This window comes from Coturnix japonica, chromosome 5 (genome assembly GCF_054131305.1).
Source record: "Coturnix japonica strain WE chromosome 5, WE-NBRP24, whole genome shotgun sequence".
In the NCBI taxonomy this organism is placed as follows: Eukaryota; Metazoa; Chordata; class Aves; order Galliformes; family Phasianidae; genus Coturnix; species Coturnix japonica.
The window spans coordinates 2425563-2440908 of record NC_140667.1 but is presented as its reverse complement, the minus strand read 5'-3'; the positions used below and the strand labels follow the sequence as shown (position 1 = coordinate 2440908).

The 15346-nt window shown below is 59.5% G+C and overlaps 4 protein-coding genes across 8 annotated transcripts; 3 read left to right on the top strand and 1 right to left on the bottom strand.

Moving 5' to 3' along the window:
• The first annotated feature begins 270 nt into the window (after window positions 1–270).
• LOC116652398 (aldehyde dehydrogenase family 3 member B1-like) lies at window positions 271–5656 on the top strand. 2 transcript variants are annotated; one of them, XM_015863081.3, is made up of 10 exons: window positions 271–526; window positions 704–866; window positions 1560–1670; window positions 1766–1886; window positions 1974–2059; window positions 2319–2400; window positions 2482–2868; window positions 2992–3158; window positions 3286–3385; window positions 5263–5656. In XM_015863081.3, the coding sequence occupies exons 1-10, from the start codon at window positions 477–479 to the stop codon at window positions 5454–5456; spliced, it is 1461 nt and encodes a 486-aa protein (XP_015718567.2). In that variant the 5' UTR covers window positions 271–476; the 3' UTR covers window positions 5457–5656. The 2 variants fall into 2 exon arrangements, with proteins under 2 accessions (XP_015718567.2, XP_085404174.1); XM_085548048.1 differs by lacking the exon at window positions 271–526 and having other exon boundaries at window positions 732–866; window positions 1544–1670.
• A 98-nt stretch (window positions 5657–5754) lies between these two features.
• On the top strand, window positions 5755–7204 carry NDUFS8 (NADH:ubiquinone oxidoreductase core subunit S8). Of its 3 annotated transcripts, none has more exons than XM_085548090.1 (7): window positions 5755–5784; window positions 6075–6117; window positions 6206–6271; window positions 6376–6465; window positions 6549–6721; window positions 6793–6921; window positions 6998–7204. In XM_085548090.1, the coding sequence occupies exons 2-7, from the start codon at window positions 6078–6080 to the stop codon at window positions 7127–7129; spliced, it is 630 nt and encodes a 209-aa protein (XP_085404216.1). In that variant the 5' UTR covers window positions 5755–5784; window positions 6075–6077; the 3' UTR covers window positions 7130–7204. The 3 variants fall into 3 exon arrangements, with proteins under 3 accessions (XP_085404216.1, XP_015718582.2, XP_085404215.1); XM_015863096.3 differs by having other exon boundaries at window positions 6072–6117; XM_085548089.1 differs by having other exon boundaries at window positions 6042–6117.
• A 175-nt stretch (window positions 7205–7379) lies between these two features.
• Window positions 7380–13398, top strand: TCIRG1 (T cell immune regulator 1, ATPase H+ transporting V0 subunit a3). 2 transcript variants are annotated; one of them, XM_032444696.2, is made up of 20 exons: window positions 7380–7418; window positions 8173–8317; window positions 8806–8884; window positions 8975–9204; window positions 9293–9387; window positions 9691–9817; window positions 9887–9969; window positions 10082–10175; window positions 10255–10467; window positions 10730–10880; window positions 10959–11098; window positions 11326–11483; window positions 11548–11638; window positions 11719–11837; window positions 11950–12163; window positions 12295–12411; window positions 12498–12608; window positions 12695–12815; window positions 12902–13073; window positions 13161–13398. In XM_032444696.2, exons 2-20 carry the CDS (start codon window positions 8201–8203, stop codon window positions 13240–13242), a joined length of 2514 nt encoding a protein of 837 aa, XP_032300587.2. In that variant the 5' UTR covers window positions 7380–7418; window positions 8173–8200; the 3' UTR covers window positions 13243–13398. The 2 variants fall into 2 exon arrangements, with proteins under 2 accessions (XP_032300587.2, XP_085404088.1); XM_085547962.1 differs by having other exon boundaries at window positions 7380–7469.
• On the bottom strand, window positions 11726–14624 carry TBX10 (T-box transcription factor 10). Its single transcript, XM_085548088.1, has 5 exons — window positions 14416–14624; window positions 14175–14346; window positions 13939–14094; window positions 13792–13859; window positions 11726–13713 (listed from the first exon to the last, which is right to left on the bottom strand). Exons 1-5 carry the CDS (start codon window positions 14511–14513, stop codon window positions 13458–13460), a joined length of 750 nt encoding a protein of 249 aa, XP_085404214.1. The 5' UTR covers window positions 14514–14624; the 3' UTR covers window positions 11726–13457.
• Window positions 14625–15346: the final 722 nt, after the last annotated feature.

The following is a 15346-nucleotide window of genomic DNA, read 5'->3' as shown; positions in this document are numbered from 1 at the left end:
GCCTCTCCTCATGCCTCAGCTGCCTCCACAGCTTCATCCTGCATCCCTGCACCGTACCCAGTCACCCTCAGTCCCTGTTATGCCATCCCACTGCAGGCAGGGGACCCTCACTCATGACGCAGCCGTGGGGGCAGCCAGAGGAGCTACAGATACACTGGGCTGTGCTGGAGCCGAGAGGCAGAGCAGAGCTGTTCTGCTCATTGCCATGGCACAGCTTTAGGGTTAAAGCTCTCCTTCATCTCGAGCTGCTTAGGCTGGAGCTCAGCCAGCAGTGACGCAGGGAGCAAAGGGGAAGGGCAGGAAGCTGGCAGCCTGCACTCAGCAGAGAGCAAGGCTTTGGTGTCAGTGTGTTAAGCAGGCTCTGCAAAGCCAGCCCTTCTGGGTAAGGCTCCCGTTAGGCTGAACCACTGCAGAAGGCAGCACCGTGCTCCTCTTTTCTGCTCCCTGAGGCTGTTGGCTCCTGAACACAGCTCAGCATGGAGCTGCCCCCTGAGCAGCCCGCGGATGGGGATGATGGTGGCATGAGGTGAGAGCGAAGGGAGGATGATGAGCAGCTGGGGTGGAAGGGAGGCAGGAGGCGCCCAGACAGCCTGGCCGCCCCAGTTTGATGCTGGATGGGTTGTGCTGGGGCAATGTGGAGCCCCTGCGACTCGGCACCCAAAGGGGCTGCAATGGGGTCTCCCTGATGCCCCCATCCCTGCAGTGAGAACCCCTACAAGGGGCTGGTGAGCCGCCTGCGGGCAGCCTGGCTCTCAGGGAGGACACGGCCCTTGGAGCACCGCATGGCACAGCTGGAAGCCCTGGGCCGCTTCTTGGAGGAGAAGAAGCAGGACATTCTGGAGGCCACCGCCTCGGACATGCGCAAGGTGAGGCCCCCAGGGTTGGAAACAATGCTTGTGTTCCAGACCCCCCATCCTGAACCTCCCCCCTTTGGGACAGCTCTTTCACCTGCACCGTGAGCACCATATAGGGCTCGTAGTCTTCACCCCAGTTCACCCCGTGACACCATCCTTGCAGCCTTCCCCCATTTGTAAACACCAGCTCTTGTGCTGGAAGAGGATGCAGAGTGGAGCTGCATTTCACCCCTTTCCCATGGCTGCTGTGGGACCCCAGGGACTTGGGAGGGTTTTGCATATAAGTGCTTGAAATGGGGAAGCGTTGCTGAGAAGCCCAAGACTGGGTTGGCAGCAACTATAAGGACATAGGTATGATGTGCGGAGGGTGACCAGAGATCTACCCAGCCCTGTCTAACCAAGGAATGCTCAGAAATAGGCAAATCCACACGATGCTTGCAAATATCCTCCCATTTAGTGTCCTGGGAAAGTCCTGTGGCTGTGCACCTTTTGAGGTCTAGGTGTTCTCCAAGTCCCTGCTCCTTCTGGACAGCCCTTTCTGCTCGGGCTCCTCCTCCACAGCCCCCTCTGAGGATATTTCAAAGTTTTTGCTTTGCTGCTGTTGCTCCCCTTGAGGCTCAGCAGGGTACCCATAGCTGGGTTAAAGTCCCTTGGGGTGGGTGTGAAACATGTAGGAGTGATGGGCACAGTGCTCTGCATCCCCAGCCACCCTTCGAGGCTGAGTTCTCTGAGATCCTTCTGTGCAAGAATGAGCTCAATGAAGCCCTGAACAACCTGCCCCGGTGGATGAAGGACAAGCATGTGGACAAGAACCTGGTAAGGGAGAAAAGGACTTTGCCAGTGTGAGAAAGCCCAGAGCATGAAGAGGGCTGTTCAGGTGGAATCTGACCCACACCAATGCGCTCCTGTAGGCGACACAGCTGGACTCGGCCTTCATCCGCAAGGACCCCTATGGGGTAGTGCTCATCATTGGGTCCTGGAACTACCCCATCTACCTCCTCCTGGCGCCCCTAATCGGGGCCATCGCTGCTGGTGAGGCTGAGCCCATCCCCAGCTTACAGGATGTGGGCAGCACATTCTGGGGCTGGGGAACATGCTGTTGGTTGGGTCTCCCCGCAGGTAACTGCGCCATCATCAAGCCCTCAGAGCTGACCAAGAACAGTGAGAAACTCATGGAAGAAGTGCTGCCCAAATACTTGGACAAAGTAAGAAGCCTTTTCTTCCTTGTCGCAGCCTCATGGCTGGGTTCTTCCCACCCCTTGTGTATGCCGAGCTGTCCCTATACTCCCCACCTCTGAGTCCTCTGAGATATGCAGAACTGCACCTGTTCTCACCCATTCTGACACTCTAAAGTGTGGGGCTCCTTATGGCTGTGCTCTCCAGAGCCATCCCCACTGCTCACTCCACCAGAGCACTTCATCAGGGACAGAGTGACACAGGGGGTCCCCTCCTCTTCTGCTGCAGGACTGCTTCGCCGTGGTGACTGCTGGCGTGGAGGAGACCACCAGGCTGCTGGAGAACAAGTTTGATTACATCTTCTTCACCGGTGAGTCCTGAGGGCCAGAGCTGAGCCCTGCCTCGTGCTGGGCTATGGGGGATCCCTGATGTGATACATCCTGCCCTGCAGGCAGCCCCTCGGTGGGCAGGATCATAATGACGGCGGCCGCCAAGCACCTGACACCGGTGACGCTGGAGCTGGGGGGCAAGAACCCCTGCTACGTGTCCGACACCTGCGACGTGCAGAACGTGGCCCGGCGGGTGGCCTGGGGACGCTTTTTCAATGCGGGGCAGACCTGCATCGCACCCGACTACATCCTGTGCAGCGTGGAGATGCAGGAGAAGCTGATGCCTGCTCTGCGGGAGGCCATCACTGAGTTCTATGGCCCTGAGCCCCGTAATTCCCCTGACTTTGGCCGCATCGTTGGGGATGAACAGTTCAAGCGCGTGCAGGCACTGCTGAGCAGCGGACGTGTGGCCATTGGGGGGCAGACAGATGAGAAGGAGCGCTACATCGGTGAGGGTTTGGATTTCAGATAGTCCTGTTCACCCTTGCATAAGGTGGTGGGTTTTGGAGAGGTCAAGGCATCGTCCCCAACCTCCAAGCATTGCTGACACCTTCAGGTTTCTTTCTTTGCAGCCCCTACGGTGCTGGTGGATGTGAAGCCCTCTGACCCTGCCATGCAGCAGGAGGTCTTTGGCCCCATCCTGCTCGTCATCACGGTGGCCAATGTGGATGAAGCCATTGACTTCATCAACAGCCGTGAACGGCCTCTAGTTGTGTACGCCTTCTCCTCCGACAGCAAGGTAGAGTGCCCTGGTTGTGTCCGGCCCACAAAGACTTTGGCTGAAGGATTTTGGCCTTGGCTCTGCAGGATGGATGGCAACCAGGGCCATCGCATCAGCACCACATCCCCTTCTCTGCTCTCCCCAGGAGGTGAATCAAGTGCTGGAGAGGACGAGCAGCGGGGGCTTCTGTGGCAACGACACCCTGATGCATGTGACACTGACCTCGCTGCCCTTCGGTGGTGTTGGTAGGTCCAAGCCCCCAAACCTGAGGCAGATGTGAGCCCCCATCTGGTCCCATCAGTACCCTTAGGCTGAGCTCTGGGGCTTTGCAGCTCTGCTTCTGCTGAGTGCATGCGGGAGCACCACAGGTTTTCTTCTCCCTGTGCTCCAGTGTCGTCAGCAAAAATGCCTCATATCAGGTATAGGGAAGTTTGCACCACTTGGGTATTTCCTTGGTATTTCTGAGCAGCGTGGGGCAACGTGAGTGAATATTGTGCCAGGGTTGGGCCTTTGCTCAGCATAAACTTTACTGGAGCGCTCCTCAAATGCTGTTGAATCTGCTCAGCCCATCACTGCTCGTTGTCTGGGAGCAGATCCATAGTATTGTGCTTCTTATGCATTCATTCTGCATTTTAAGGCTAAATATCAGGAGCAGAACACCCATAAACATCTGGGAACTTTGCTTGTGGCAACAGGGAGATCCTCCTCAGCCAAGGGAAGGAGTTTTTGCCTTTCAGGCAGCTTATATCTACACAGCAGTTGTTTTCTCAGCTGACAAGAGGTCTGCTGAGCTGTGGTTGTAGCACTGACTAATGTGAGATGCCCAAGGTTGAGCACAGGAATGCAGGATGATTGTCATGTTTCTTCCTCGATCCTGTGGTCTCTTCCCTTGAACTAATCTTATCTGGAGATTATTCTGGGTAAAAGGCTCCACACGCTGCCCAGCATTTCAGAGCTGCCAGCTGATTCAGCCGTAATAAGACAGCACAACAACAACAAAGCACAATCAACTCCTTGCCTGATTGCAGATGAGGGAACAATTGGTGGTGGTTCCCGTGTCGTAACTTATCCTTATGGACATGATTCAGAGAAACTGCCTGAAATGATCAGGTGGAGGGACTGAAGTCACCAGAGCTGAGATGACGTTTGTTAAAGTACCCTTGGCTTCTGCTCATGTGGCCCCAGCTTCTGCTGGAATCTTTCTTCTCTCAGTTGTTGCTGTCCCGAGCAGCTTTATTGCATAAAGCTCTTGAGGTATAGACAGCGCTGAATGCAGATCACAAGGATCTGGAGACACCACGAGGGTGAAAAGCTTTACAGGAGGTGTTTAAGGGAGGTCTGTGCTCATGGTAGAGATGTTTTAGTGGGGAGCTGGGGCTGGTGGAAGCTCTTGTTTGCTGCTGTCTTTGGCATTGGCACCAGGTGAGGTTTTGGGACCAGGAACTTCTGCTGCTGTATTTAGGGCCGAAAAGAGAACAGAAAGTAGAGAGGGGAAGGAGGAAGCTGCAGCGCAAGAAGAAAGAGAGTTAAAGAAATGAAACCTGCTTATCAAAGGTGATGAAGAACCACAGGACTGAGGCAGGAAAGCAGCAAGGGGGTGGCATTTGCGGTCCTCTCCGTAGGGCAGCACGAAGAGGATGAGGATGGGGATGGGGATGGGGATGAGGATGGGGTGAGGATGGGGATGGGGATGAGGATGGGGATGAGGATGGGGATGAGGATGGGGATGAGGATGGGGATGAGGATGGGGATGGGGATGAGGATGGGGATGGGGATGAGGATGAGGATGGGGATGGGGATGGGGTTGGGGATTAGGATGGGGATGAGGATGAGGATGGGGATGCGGATGGGGCTTCATCCTGCTCTCCTTGGCTGAGAAGCTTTTGAGCACACAGCTCCTCCTAGCGAGGAGGTGATGCCCTGCAAATGTGTTTTTCCGTCCTCGTTTGCTGAGCCTCATTTGGTGCCCGGAGCTAAAGAATTCAAACGCTGACACTGATGTTGTGAGGGTGGCCGGGAGCCCAGCAGCCTCATTGAGATGCCCTCCATCCTTTGCTCTCCATCCTTCTGCCTTCCCTTCTTCCTCTGACCAAACCTCAGCACTGTGTGCTGTGCATTGCAGGCTCCAGCGGTCTGGGGATGTACCACGGTCATTTCACCTTCGATACCTTCACCCACCACCGGGGCTGCCTGCAACGTGGTACTGGCCTGGAGCCCATCAACACCCTGCGCTACCCCCCCTATAGCGCCCACAAGATGGGGCTGGTCCGCACGGCCACCTCCATCAAGCGCAGAGGGGAATGTTTCCTCCTATGAGGGACCACCGTGCTGCCACCACAGCCAGGGGAGGGTTGGGGGTCCTCCAGCCCAATGTTATCTGCTGCTGTGGATCCAAGTGCCTCGCTATGCCCACCACCGGCTTGGGGATGCCCATGAACAACTGTACCTCTCGCTTTAAGCTGAAATAAAGATGACTGCACCCACTCTGGGTGGGTATATGCCCCCCCCTCCCCGTACGAATGGTTCTTCCTGCCGTCAATCAGCTGATAGAGACCAATAGTGTGTGCATGGGCCGCCCCCCCACGCCTGCGTACTGCACTTTGGGGGCGGGCCAGGGGTCAGGACGGCTGGGTCGTTGGGGGAGGTGAGGCCTGGGGGGGAGCGGGGCTGGAGCGGGGGGGAGGTGGGGAAGGGGTAGAAATCGGCTCCTTTTTGTGTTATGGGAGTGAATGTGTGTGTGTGGGGGGGGCAGAAGGTGGGAGCCCACCGTGTGTTTTGGGACCCCCTCCCGTGTGTTTTGGGACCCCCCCCCCCCATGTCCCTTACCCAGCTATTGGGGTGGCCTTATGGGGTGTTGTATGGGGTAGAGGGATACCTGGGCTTCCCCTGGGGGCTGCCCAGGACCCCCTTATTGCCGAGCCCCCCTTGCAGCAGGACATGGCAGCGCTCCGTTTATTGCACCGGGTTACCCGGGCAGGTAAGTGGCCGAACCGAGCCCCCCCCCTGCATCCTATTGGCAGCTCTATGCTGCTGCCACCTCCTCCCCATCACTCTGCCCTTCCCAGGTCCACCCGTGCCCCCCTTGTGCTACCTGCGGGCACTCAGCACCACCACCCCCCTGCAGTGCTACAGTGAGTACCGTCCCTATCCCCATCCCATCCCATCCCATTCCCCTCCCATCAAGGCAGGGGGGGTGGCTCTGTGCAGGGTAAGGATGACATTGTGCCCCCCACAGAGTACGTCAACATCCAGGAGCCAGCTATGGACATGAAGTCCATCACCGACCGCGCCGCACAGACCCTGCTGTGGACAGAGCTAATCCGAGGTCAGCCCTGTGCCATGTCCCACCCCTATGGTGGCACCTAGAGGTCACTGCTCCACTTAGGGGGTGATGCTGTGTTCCCATAGGGCTGGCCATGACACTGAGTTACCTGTTCCGAGAGCCGGCCACCATCAATTACCCCTTTGAGAAGGGGCCACTGAGCCCTCGCTTCCGTGGGGAGCATGCGCTGCGTCGTTACCCATCGGGTGAGGAGCGCTGCATCGCCTGCAAGCTCTGCGAGGCCATCTGCCCTGCACAGGTCAGCACCCCACCGTGTCCCATGCTCTGCTCCTGAGGCTCCCCTTTATCTAACATTGCCTTTGTGGACAGGCCATCACCATTGAGGCCGAGCCTAGAGCGGATGGAAGCCGCCGCACCACGCGCTATGACATCGACATGACCAAGTGCATCTACTGCGGCTTCTGCCAGGAGGCCTGTCCTGTGGATGCCATCGTGGAGGTGAGATGGGTGGGGGTGGGACCCTCCTGCCACGAGGACCCTGAGGATCCTTCATCGAACGTCTCCCGCTCTGCAGGGTCCCAACTTTGAGTTCTCGACGGAGACGCACGAGGAGCTGCTCTACAACAAGGAGAAGCTGCTCAACAACGGCGACAAGTGGGAGGCTGAGATTGCAGCCAACATCCAGGCTGATTACCTGTACCGGTGATGGTGGGACCGCACCACCTGCCCCTCCAGAGCCCATTAATAAAGTGGGGGTACACCAGCCCCTTCCTAAGCCTAAGCTCATGCCTGCCTTGTCCGATTCTGTACCCGGGGGGGGATGCATTGATCCTGGGGGCTGCAGCCTGTTGGGGTGGGGGACACCGCATGGACGGGAGGTTTATGGGGCGGGTTCGGATGCTGGAGTGCCGCCCCCGAAGCGCCGGGGTGGAGGGCCGGGCTCTTCCTGGGGGGAAGAGGAAGTGCGGAGCTCGGCCCTCCCCACCGAGCACCGGGTAGGAGCGGGCGGTGCAGGGCTGCGAATCCCGGAGGAGGGAGGGGACAGGGTGGGGCGGGCGCCGGGGTAAAGGGGCGGGGATGGGGGGTCTCGGTTCCCCCGGAGCGGGAGCGCTTTGGCTGTGATTCAGATGCAGCTGAGCTCCGCGTGGAGGGGTTGGGGCGGGGGGAGGGAGTTGGGGGTGGGACAGCGTTGTGCAAGAGAAGTGCTGGGAACGGCGTGACCGCGGCCGACTCAGCCGGGAAGTGCCGTGTGACTTCCCCTGGCCACAGCCCTGCAGTGGGGACAGCGCGGCCGAGGAGAGGCAGCAGGATCTCCCCATCCCAGACCATCTCTACCCCTACCCGTCCCATCCCCATCCCACCACGACAACCCTTCTTCAATCCCATCTCCATCTCCGTTCTGTTTCTCCATCTCAATACCCCAACCCATCCTATCTCCATCCCACCACCCCAACCCATCCCATTTCCACCGCATCCCACCACCCCAACCCATCCTATCTCCATCCCACCACCCCTACCCATCCCATCTCCACCGCATTCCACCACCCCAACCCATCCCAACCCACCCCATCCCACCACCCCAACCCATCCCAACCCACCCCATTCCAACACCCCAACCCATCCCATCATCTCCATCCCACCACCCCAACCCGTCCCATCTCCATCCCAACCCATCCTCCATCCTCTGTCTCCATTCCATCCTACCCTTACTCCAGTCCCCTGCTGACTTCTTCCCTTCCCCCCCCATAGTCATAGGGTGACCCCCAACCAGGCTGCCATGGGGTCCCTGTTCCGCAGTGAGGAGGTCTGCCTGGCGCAGCTCTTCCTGCACTCGGCCTCGGCGTACAGCTGTGTCAGTGAGCTGGGCGAGCGGGGGCTGCTGGAGTTCAGGGATGTACGTAGGGGGTGCAAGGACCCCTATCTGTATGGGATATGTTGGGGTGGGCAGGGTGGGCTGGGGCTTTGGGTAGCATGGGTGCAGGGGGGATTCTGTGGGGTTTGGGTATGGGGAATTGGGTTTAGGTGCAGGAAATGGGGCATAGGTGGTTTGGGGTGCTGTGGGTGTAAGGTGATTGGGGTAGATAGATATGGGGTTGAGTGCTTTGGTGTGCTCTGGGTGCAGGGGAATTGGGATAGATGGGTGAGGGTGCGGTGGGCATGGGGGTTTGGGGTGGTTTGGGGTGTTCTGAGTGAAGGGGAATTGGGATGGATGGGTGTGGGGGGTGTGGGTGCTGTAGGTGGGTCACTCTGGGTTCATATATTTGGCTGGTTTGGGGGGCTGTGGAGCCATGGGTTTTGGGTCCTCTGGGGACAGCTGCGTGCTGACAGAGGTGCTGCACACCCCAATGCTGACAACCATGACTGTGTCCCCTCCCTCCCCAGCTGAACCCCCATGTGAGCGCCTTCCAGAGGCGCTTTGTGGGCGAGGTGCGGCGCTGCGAAGAGATGGAGAAGACCTTCAGTGAGTGCTGAACATGGGGCAAGCTGGGTGGGGGGGAGGGTGGTCCATCCCCTCCATCCTCTCCATCCTCTCCCACCTCTCCTCTTGCAGCCTTCCTGCAGCAGGAGCTGCACGGGGCCGGCCGGGTGTTGGGGCCATGCACTGAAAACCCTCCAGCACCACTGGCCCGCGAGGCTTTAAGAGTGCAGGAGCAATCAGAGCAGCTGGCGAGGGAGCTGCGCGAGGTCAGCCGCAACCGCGCTGCACTGCGAGGGCGCCTGCAGGACCTGCGCCAATACCTGCATGTCCTGCGTGAAGGGCAGAGACTCACAAGCATGCCGGTGGGTGCTGGGACCCATTAGACCCAATGGACATCTGTCCCACACCCCATCACCTACAGCTTCCTCTCTCTGCCCCCCAATGCTGCAGGGTCCTCCTGGATCTCCATCGTCAAGCCGGGCGTTCTCTGAGCGTGAGCCACTGCTTGACCCCTCTGTGCACCACCACCTTGACCGCAAGATCAAGTGAGTGGGGCTGGGGGTTGTGGGCAGCTGTGGGGCAGAGGACTGGTTGTAGGGTAAGGGTTGGAGTTGGGCTGTGGGGCAGTGGAATGTCTGTAGGATGGGGATGGAGAAGGGTGATGGGACTGTAGGAGATGAGTTGGGGATGGGCCCATGGGTCAATGGTGTGGTTCTAGGAGCTGGAAGTGAGCATCAGGGATGCTGTAGGATAAGGGCTGGAAATAGGCCATGGGGTGGGGGCATAGCCATGGGTCAGGGTGACAGGAGACCTGTGCCCATCCCAGTGCCCACACTGCATCCCCACAGCTTTGTGACCGGTGTCATCCACCCGTGGAGAGTGAGTGCCTTTGAACGGCTGCTGTGGCGAGCCTGCCGTGGCTACCTGGTGGCCAGCTTTGTGGAGATGCCTGAACCCCTGGAGGACCCAAATACGGTGACTGGGGCACCTGGTGGGAAAGGGAGATGGGATAAGCTAGTGCTAATGTGACTTATGTGTCCCCAGGGGGAAAGTGTCACCTGGGTCATCTTCCTCATCTCCTACTGGGGAGAGCAAATCGGGCAGAAGATCCACAAGATCTCGGACTGGTGAGTGAGCAGCTCCACGTCATTTGGACACACAATAAAGGTTTATTTAGTGAGACCCGCTGCAGTACCAGGGAGCACCAGCCTTCAACACAGCAATGTACATCTGTCCCAGCTTCCACTGCCACGTGTACCCCTACCCAGAGAGCGAGGCCAGCCGGGCTGACACTTTGAATGGGCTGCTCAGCCAGATCCAGGACCTCAGCGTGGTGAGCTGGGCACCGTGGTGGGGGACAGGGAGGCCACGCTGGGACTCCAAATCCCTGAGCCCCATTTGGGTGCCCTCAGGTGTTAGAGGAGACGGAGCAGTACCTGGCGCAGGTGCTGGACAAGGTGGTGCTGGCACTGCCCTCCTGGCGGGTGCAGGTGCAGAAGATGAAAGCCATCTACCTCGTCCTCAACCAGTGCAGCTTGGATGTCACAGAGAAGTGCCTCATTGCTGAGGTTTGGTGTCCTGTGCAAGACCTTACCCAGGTGCAGGAAGCCCTGCGCCAAGGATCGGTGCGTGTCCTCTTGTTTGGCTCTATGTCCTCATGCCGTGGTTGCTTTGCTTGACCCGTGTCCTTGTGCCAAGAGCTGCTTGGTGTGCTCCCACCAGCACCAAAGCTGCCACCCCCATGACATGCCCCATATGGTGGTACATGTAGTGGGGAGAGTTTTTATCCCCTGGTGCCTTGCATCTCTGTGCCACCCCCACTTTGTGTCCAACCCATGGCCATGGGTTGGGTTGCCATGGGTCAGGCTTTGGTTGCTCTCCCCACAGTACAAGAGTGGCTCAAGCGTGGAGTGCTTCGTGCAGAGGATCCCCACCTTGGAGAGCCCCCCGACTCTCATCCGCACCAACAAGTTCACTGCTGGCTTCCAGAGCATTGTGGATGCCTATGGAGTGGCCAGCTACCAGGAGGTGAACCCTGGTGAGGAACATTGTGTCCCCCCTACTGCACCCCAGTGCTGAGGGGGTCCCCGTGTGACATGGTCCCCATGCCTTCCAGCCCCTTATGCCATCATCACGTTCCCCTTCATCTTTGCCATCATGTTTGGGGATGTGGGGCATGGGCTGCTCATGTTCCTCTTCGCTCTCTGGATGGTGCTGTTTGAGAACAGCCCCAGCCTACAGCAGGGCAGCAACGAGGTGAGTGGGACATGGCATGGGGCAAGGCTGGTTGGGTTGGAGGTAGGGGGCAAGTGTTGGTCAGGGTTGGAGGGAGAGGATGAGGTTGGAGGCATGAGATGGAGTTTGCTGTGGGACAGGGCCAGCTTTGGGCAAATTGAAGTTCAGGGCAGGGTGGTGTGGGATGGGAACAGTGTGGGTTGGGGGTGGTGGTGTGGGACATAGCAGCCACGTTTTGTCCCCCGCAGATCTGGCAGATGTTCTTCAAGGGACGCTACCTCATCCTGCTCATGGGGGCCTTTTCCATCTACACTGGCTTCATCTACAATGAGTGCTTCAGCAAAGCCACTGTCATCTTCCCCTCGGCCTGGAGCGTGGCCACCATGGCCAACCACTCCTCCTGGAGGTGGGTCCCCATTTTTCTGGGCAGCCCTGGTCCTGCCCACACTGACCTCTTGCTCTGCCCACAGCTCTGCCTACCTCGCCACCCACCCATCCCTCACCCTGGACCCCAATGTCACCGGTGTCTTCCGAGGGCCCTATCCTTTTGGCATTGACCCGGTCAGTATCTCATGGGGGCAAGGGCAGGATGGGACCCTCTGTGGGGCGGCTGGGTGTCTTGCTCATGTTGTCCTCGGCAGATCTGGAGCTTAGCCACCAACCACCTCAACTTCCTCAACTCCTTCAAGATGAAGATGTCGGTGGTGCTGGGCATCGTGCACATGGGCTTCGGCGTCCTGCTAGGTGTCTTCAACCACGTGTGAGTCCCCCATTGGATCACACTAAGGGGGCTGTGGTGGAATGGGGTGGGCAAGGGGGGTCCTGCATCCGATTTGAGCTGAGTGTAAGCTTCATCATCGACTCCTGCTCAGGCACTTCCGACAGTGGCACCGGCTGGTGCTGGAGCTCCTGCCTGAGGTAGTCTTCTTGCTGGCACTCTTTGGCTACCTCGTCTTCCTCATCTTCTACAAGTGGGTCAAGTTCAGCGCCATCGACTCCCAGGTGGCCCCCAGCATCCTCATCCACTTCATCGACATGTTTCTCTTCACATCCAATGCTGACAACCTCCCGCTCTACCAGGGGCAGGTAGCACCTCTGGGACCCCCACCAAGACCCAATGTCATGAGCAGGGGCATCCTCAGCTCCATTTGCTCATGATGTGTTGGGCTTTGGATGCCCTGGTGCTGGAAGGGTCCCCAAATTGCTGTTTGCTGCAGGTGCCAGTGCAGATGGTGCTGGTGGTGCTGGCGCTGGTGTCAGTGCCCGTCCTGCTCCTGGGGACACCCCTGTACCTGTATAAGCAGCGGCACAGGCGGAGGGCGAACTTGATCCTGGTGAGGCTGGGGATGAGTTAGCGGGTCTTGGCTGGAGCTGGAGGGCACAACAGCATGGCCTGACCAGGGCTGATGTCCCCATCCAGCCCGTGGCCACGGTGGAGCAGGAGCCACTGCTGGAAGGGCAGGAGGCCGGCAACTCTGTCAATGCCACCAAGGAAGATGTGGAGAGTGGGGGGCACAGCCATGATGCCGAGGTGAGGGGCTGGGGGCTAGTGAGGGGGTCCGGTGTCTTTGACCCCCGACCAGCCCAACACACAGCATCCCACCTCTGTCCCTGCAGCACATGGACTTCTCCGAGGTCTTCATGCACCAAGCCATCCATACCATTGAGTACTGCTTGGGCTGCATCTCCAACACCGCGTCCTACCTGCGGCTCTGGGCACTCAGCCTTGCCCACGCGCGTGAGTGCCCCCCTTGCTCCCCAAACCCACCCCAGTGGCTGGGCTGAGCCTCACTGTCCCCTGTGTGTCCCCCACTCCATGGGCAGAGCTCTCTGAGGTGCTGTGGACCATGGTGATGCACAACGGCTTTGTGGGGCTGAGCTATGTTGGTGGTGTCATACTGGTGCCCGTCTTCGCCGCCTTCGCTGTGCTGACTGTGGCCATCCTGCTGGTGATGGAGGGGCTCTCTGCCTTCCTTCATGCCCTTCGCCTGCACTGGTGAGCCTAGTGGATATGGAGGGGACAGAACCCCGCGCACCCCCCACCCAGCCCTCACCGTGCCCTTTTCCTTTCCTTCCTTGGCAGGGTGGAGTTTCAGAATAAGTTTTATGTGGGTGCTGGCTACAAGCTGTGCCCCTTCACCTTCGCTCCTGATCCCTGGGAGTAACTGAACTGTGCCTCATGGACTTGGGGGGCTCCACGTTGCTGGGACCCCCCAGTGCCATGTGGCGGGGGGGAGGGTTGGCTGAATGCTCCCTGGACCCATCCTCTCCTTTTCCAAGCCTAGAGGTTTCTGCAGTGAATAAAGCCCCCCGGCTCCCTGTCTGTGTCCCCTGTCTGCTTGAGTGGGGATCCTTGAGGGGGGTGCACGGAGAAGACCCCTCACTGCTGCCCATAGCTGAAGCCATCTGGCTGCAGGGCAGGGAGGGGGTAGGGGCTGGCACGGGGCTTGGCCCCCACATAGACACTGTGGGCTGGGTAGGGGAGGGGCTGGAAGCGGGGTGCAGAGAAACCTGGGGGGGCCACAGCAGCCAGCGCCCCATGGCTGTGGGGGAGCAGCGGGGGGGCAGCTCGGCCTCTGGCCCCCCTACCTTTGTCCTGCGTGGTGGCCTGGGGAAGGGACAGCGTGGCCCCACACCTGCAAGAGGGAGGGCGGGGGGTTGCTGAGGATGTGTTATCGTGGCATTGTGGCAGTAGGGGTGGGGGGGGGTCTTACCACGGCTCAGGCTCGCCGTCCCGAAACCCTTTGGCGAAGGGGTTGCTGGCGATCTTCAGCTGGGTGATCTGCAGAGGAAGGGGGAGCAAGCGGGATCAGGGGGCTGGGGGGCACCCCATTGTCCTCCCCTTCCCTTCCCCAGCTCACCCGGTGGTTCTGGTATGCCGTCACTGCCATGAATTGGGTCTCTGGGAAGCTGAAGGACTTGAAGTTCTGGTGGGCAAAGCGTTCGCTGTCACGCCTGGGGTCCACCAGCACCACGTGGAAGCGGGGCTGGTAGCGGTGCATGGAGTTGAGGATGATCTGGGATAAGGCAGAGAGTGGGTGGTGGGACTCTCACCCCACACATGCTCCCCATCCCTACCCCAGCACCACGTCCTCACGTGGCCGTTGTCATCCAGGAGGTTGTTGGTGAGCTTGAGCTTGTCAAAGGAGACGATCTGCCGCATCCACTGCGCACCCTTGGCTGGTGAGTCGGGGTGGAAGTGGACGCGACCGGGAGCTGCTGGGTCAGCACGACCAGCCACCAGCCAGGACGAGCTGTGGAAGGCGTACCTGGGGAGCCAAAGGGGCTCAGCACCATTGAAATGCGCCCATCACATCCCCGTCCCTCTACATCCCCACCGGTATCTCTTGTCATCCAATGGCACGAAATCCATCAGCAGGACGTAGTCAGCCAGCGGGTCCAGCCCTGACAGCTTCACCTGGAAGGTGGGGAACATCCTCCTGCGGGGAGGGGGGAGGCCACAGGGGTGCTCCCCACGCCACCACCCTCCGGCACCCAGCGCCGTGCCTACCTGCCTGCCTTGGTGACGATCATCTCGGTGCCCAGGCGGTTGAACTCCTCCCAGAGGTTGCCCATCTCCAGCCGTGCCATGGCGTGGCACACGCGGCGGTTCTTGCCACTGGCTCCTGGCCCCTCACACGCCCATCCAGGAGCATTGCCTGCAGGGGAACCATCACTGGGAATGGCCAGGAAGGCGGCAGAGGGGGTGACAGGTGCTGAGGTTCCTGCACCCCACTTCTGGAAGCCACCCTGTGCACCCTCAGCCATCCATCGCGTCCTCCTCCAGGTGAGGGTCCCCAGTGTGGCATGGCGTTATCCCCACCCCATTGCTTTTTACCTGCCATGGGTGGGTAGGAAGCGACTGCAACTCTGCCAGCTCCAGGCTGCAGTCCCCGCAGAACACCAGGGGGTTTTATCTCCCTGCTTAGGGGTGGAGACAAGGGGGATGGAGCTTGATGGGAGCACAACCCCCACTCCCTGTTCTGCCTTCATGCCTTGGCACCCCAATGATGGACGGGAGGGGCAACGGTGGCTTTGGGACCCCTAGGTGGTTCTGGGCGTGCTGTGGGGTGGGGACATGATCCCAAACCACAATGGGGTCAGCAGCACAGCTGGGGCGGTGGGGACACCAGGGGGGGAGGGAGTGAAGTCCCTGCAGTCAGCTCTAGGTTTTGGGGAATGGGACTGGTGTGCAGACAAAGAGGGGGGCTGCCACCTCCTCAAGCCCCCACATCCATCACCTCGCTGCCTGCATCCCCTGCGGCAGCA

Excerpts from the sequence above, each read along its gene's own strand:
- LOC116652398 (XM_015863081.3), top strand. The coding sequence starts at position 477 with ATGGAGCTGCCCCCTGAGCAGCCCGCGGATGGGGATGATGGTGGCATG. Across the intron at positions 1,671-1,765 it reads AGCATGTGGACAAGAACCTG|GCGACACAGCTGGACTCGGC; the intron begins GTAAGGGAGAAA and ends GCGCTCCTGTAG. Across the intron at positions 2,060-2,318 it reads TGCCCAAATACTTGGACAAA|GACTGCTTCGCCGTGGTGAC; the intron begins GTAAGAAGCCTT and ends CTTCTGCTGCAG.
- NDUFS8 (XM_085548090.1), top strand. The coding sequence starts at position 6,078 with ATGGCAGCGCTCCGTTTATTGCACCGGGTTACCCGGGCAG. Across the intron at positions 6,118-6,205 it reads GCACCGGGTTACCCGGGCAG|GTCCACCCGTGCCCCCCTTG; the intron begins GTAAGTGGCCGA and ends TGCCCTTCCCAG. Across the intron at positions 6,922-6,997 it reads CTGTGGATGCCATCGTGGAG|GGTCCCAACTTTGAGTTCTC; the intron begins GTGAGATGGGTG and ends CCCGCTCTGCAG.
- TCIRG1 (XM_032444696.2), top strand. The coding sequence starts at position 8,201 with ATGGGGTCCCTGTTCCGCAGTGAGGAGGTCTGCCTGGCGCAGCTCTTC. Across the intron at positions 8,318-8,805 it reads GGCTGCTGGAGTTCAGGGAT|CTGAACCCCCATGTGAGCGC; the intron begins GTACGTAGGGGG and ends CTCCCTCCCCAG. Across the intron at positions 9,205-9,292 it reads AGAGACTCACAAGCATGCCG|GGTCCTCCTGGATCTCCATC; the intron begins GTGGGTGCTGGG and ends CCAATGCTGCAG.
- TBX10 (XM_085548088.1), bottom strand. The coding sequence starts at position 14,513 with ATGTTCCCCACCTTCCAGGTGAAGCTGTCAGGGCTGGACCCGCTGGCT. Across the intron at positions 14,347-14,415 it reads TTGGATGACAAGAGATACCG|GTACGCCTTCCACAGCTCGT; the intron begins GTGGGGATGTAG and ends TTGGCTCCCCAG. Across the intron at positions 13,860-13,938 it reads CGGCATACCAGAACCACCGG|ATCACCCAGCTGAAGATCGC; the intron begins GTGAGCTGGGGA and ends CTTCCTCTGCAG.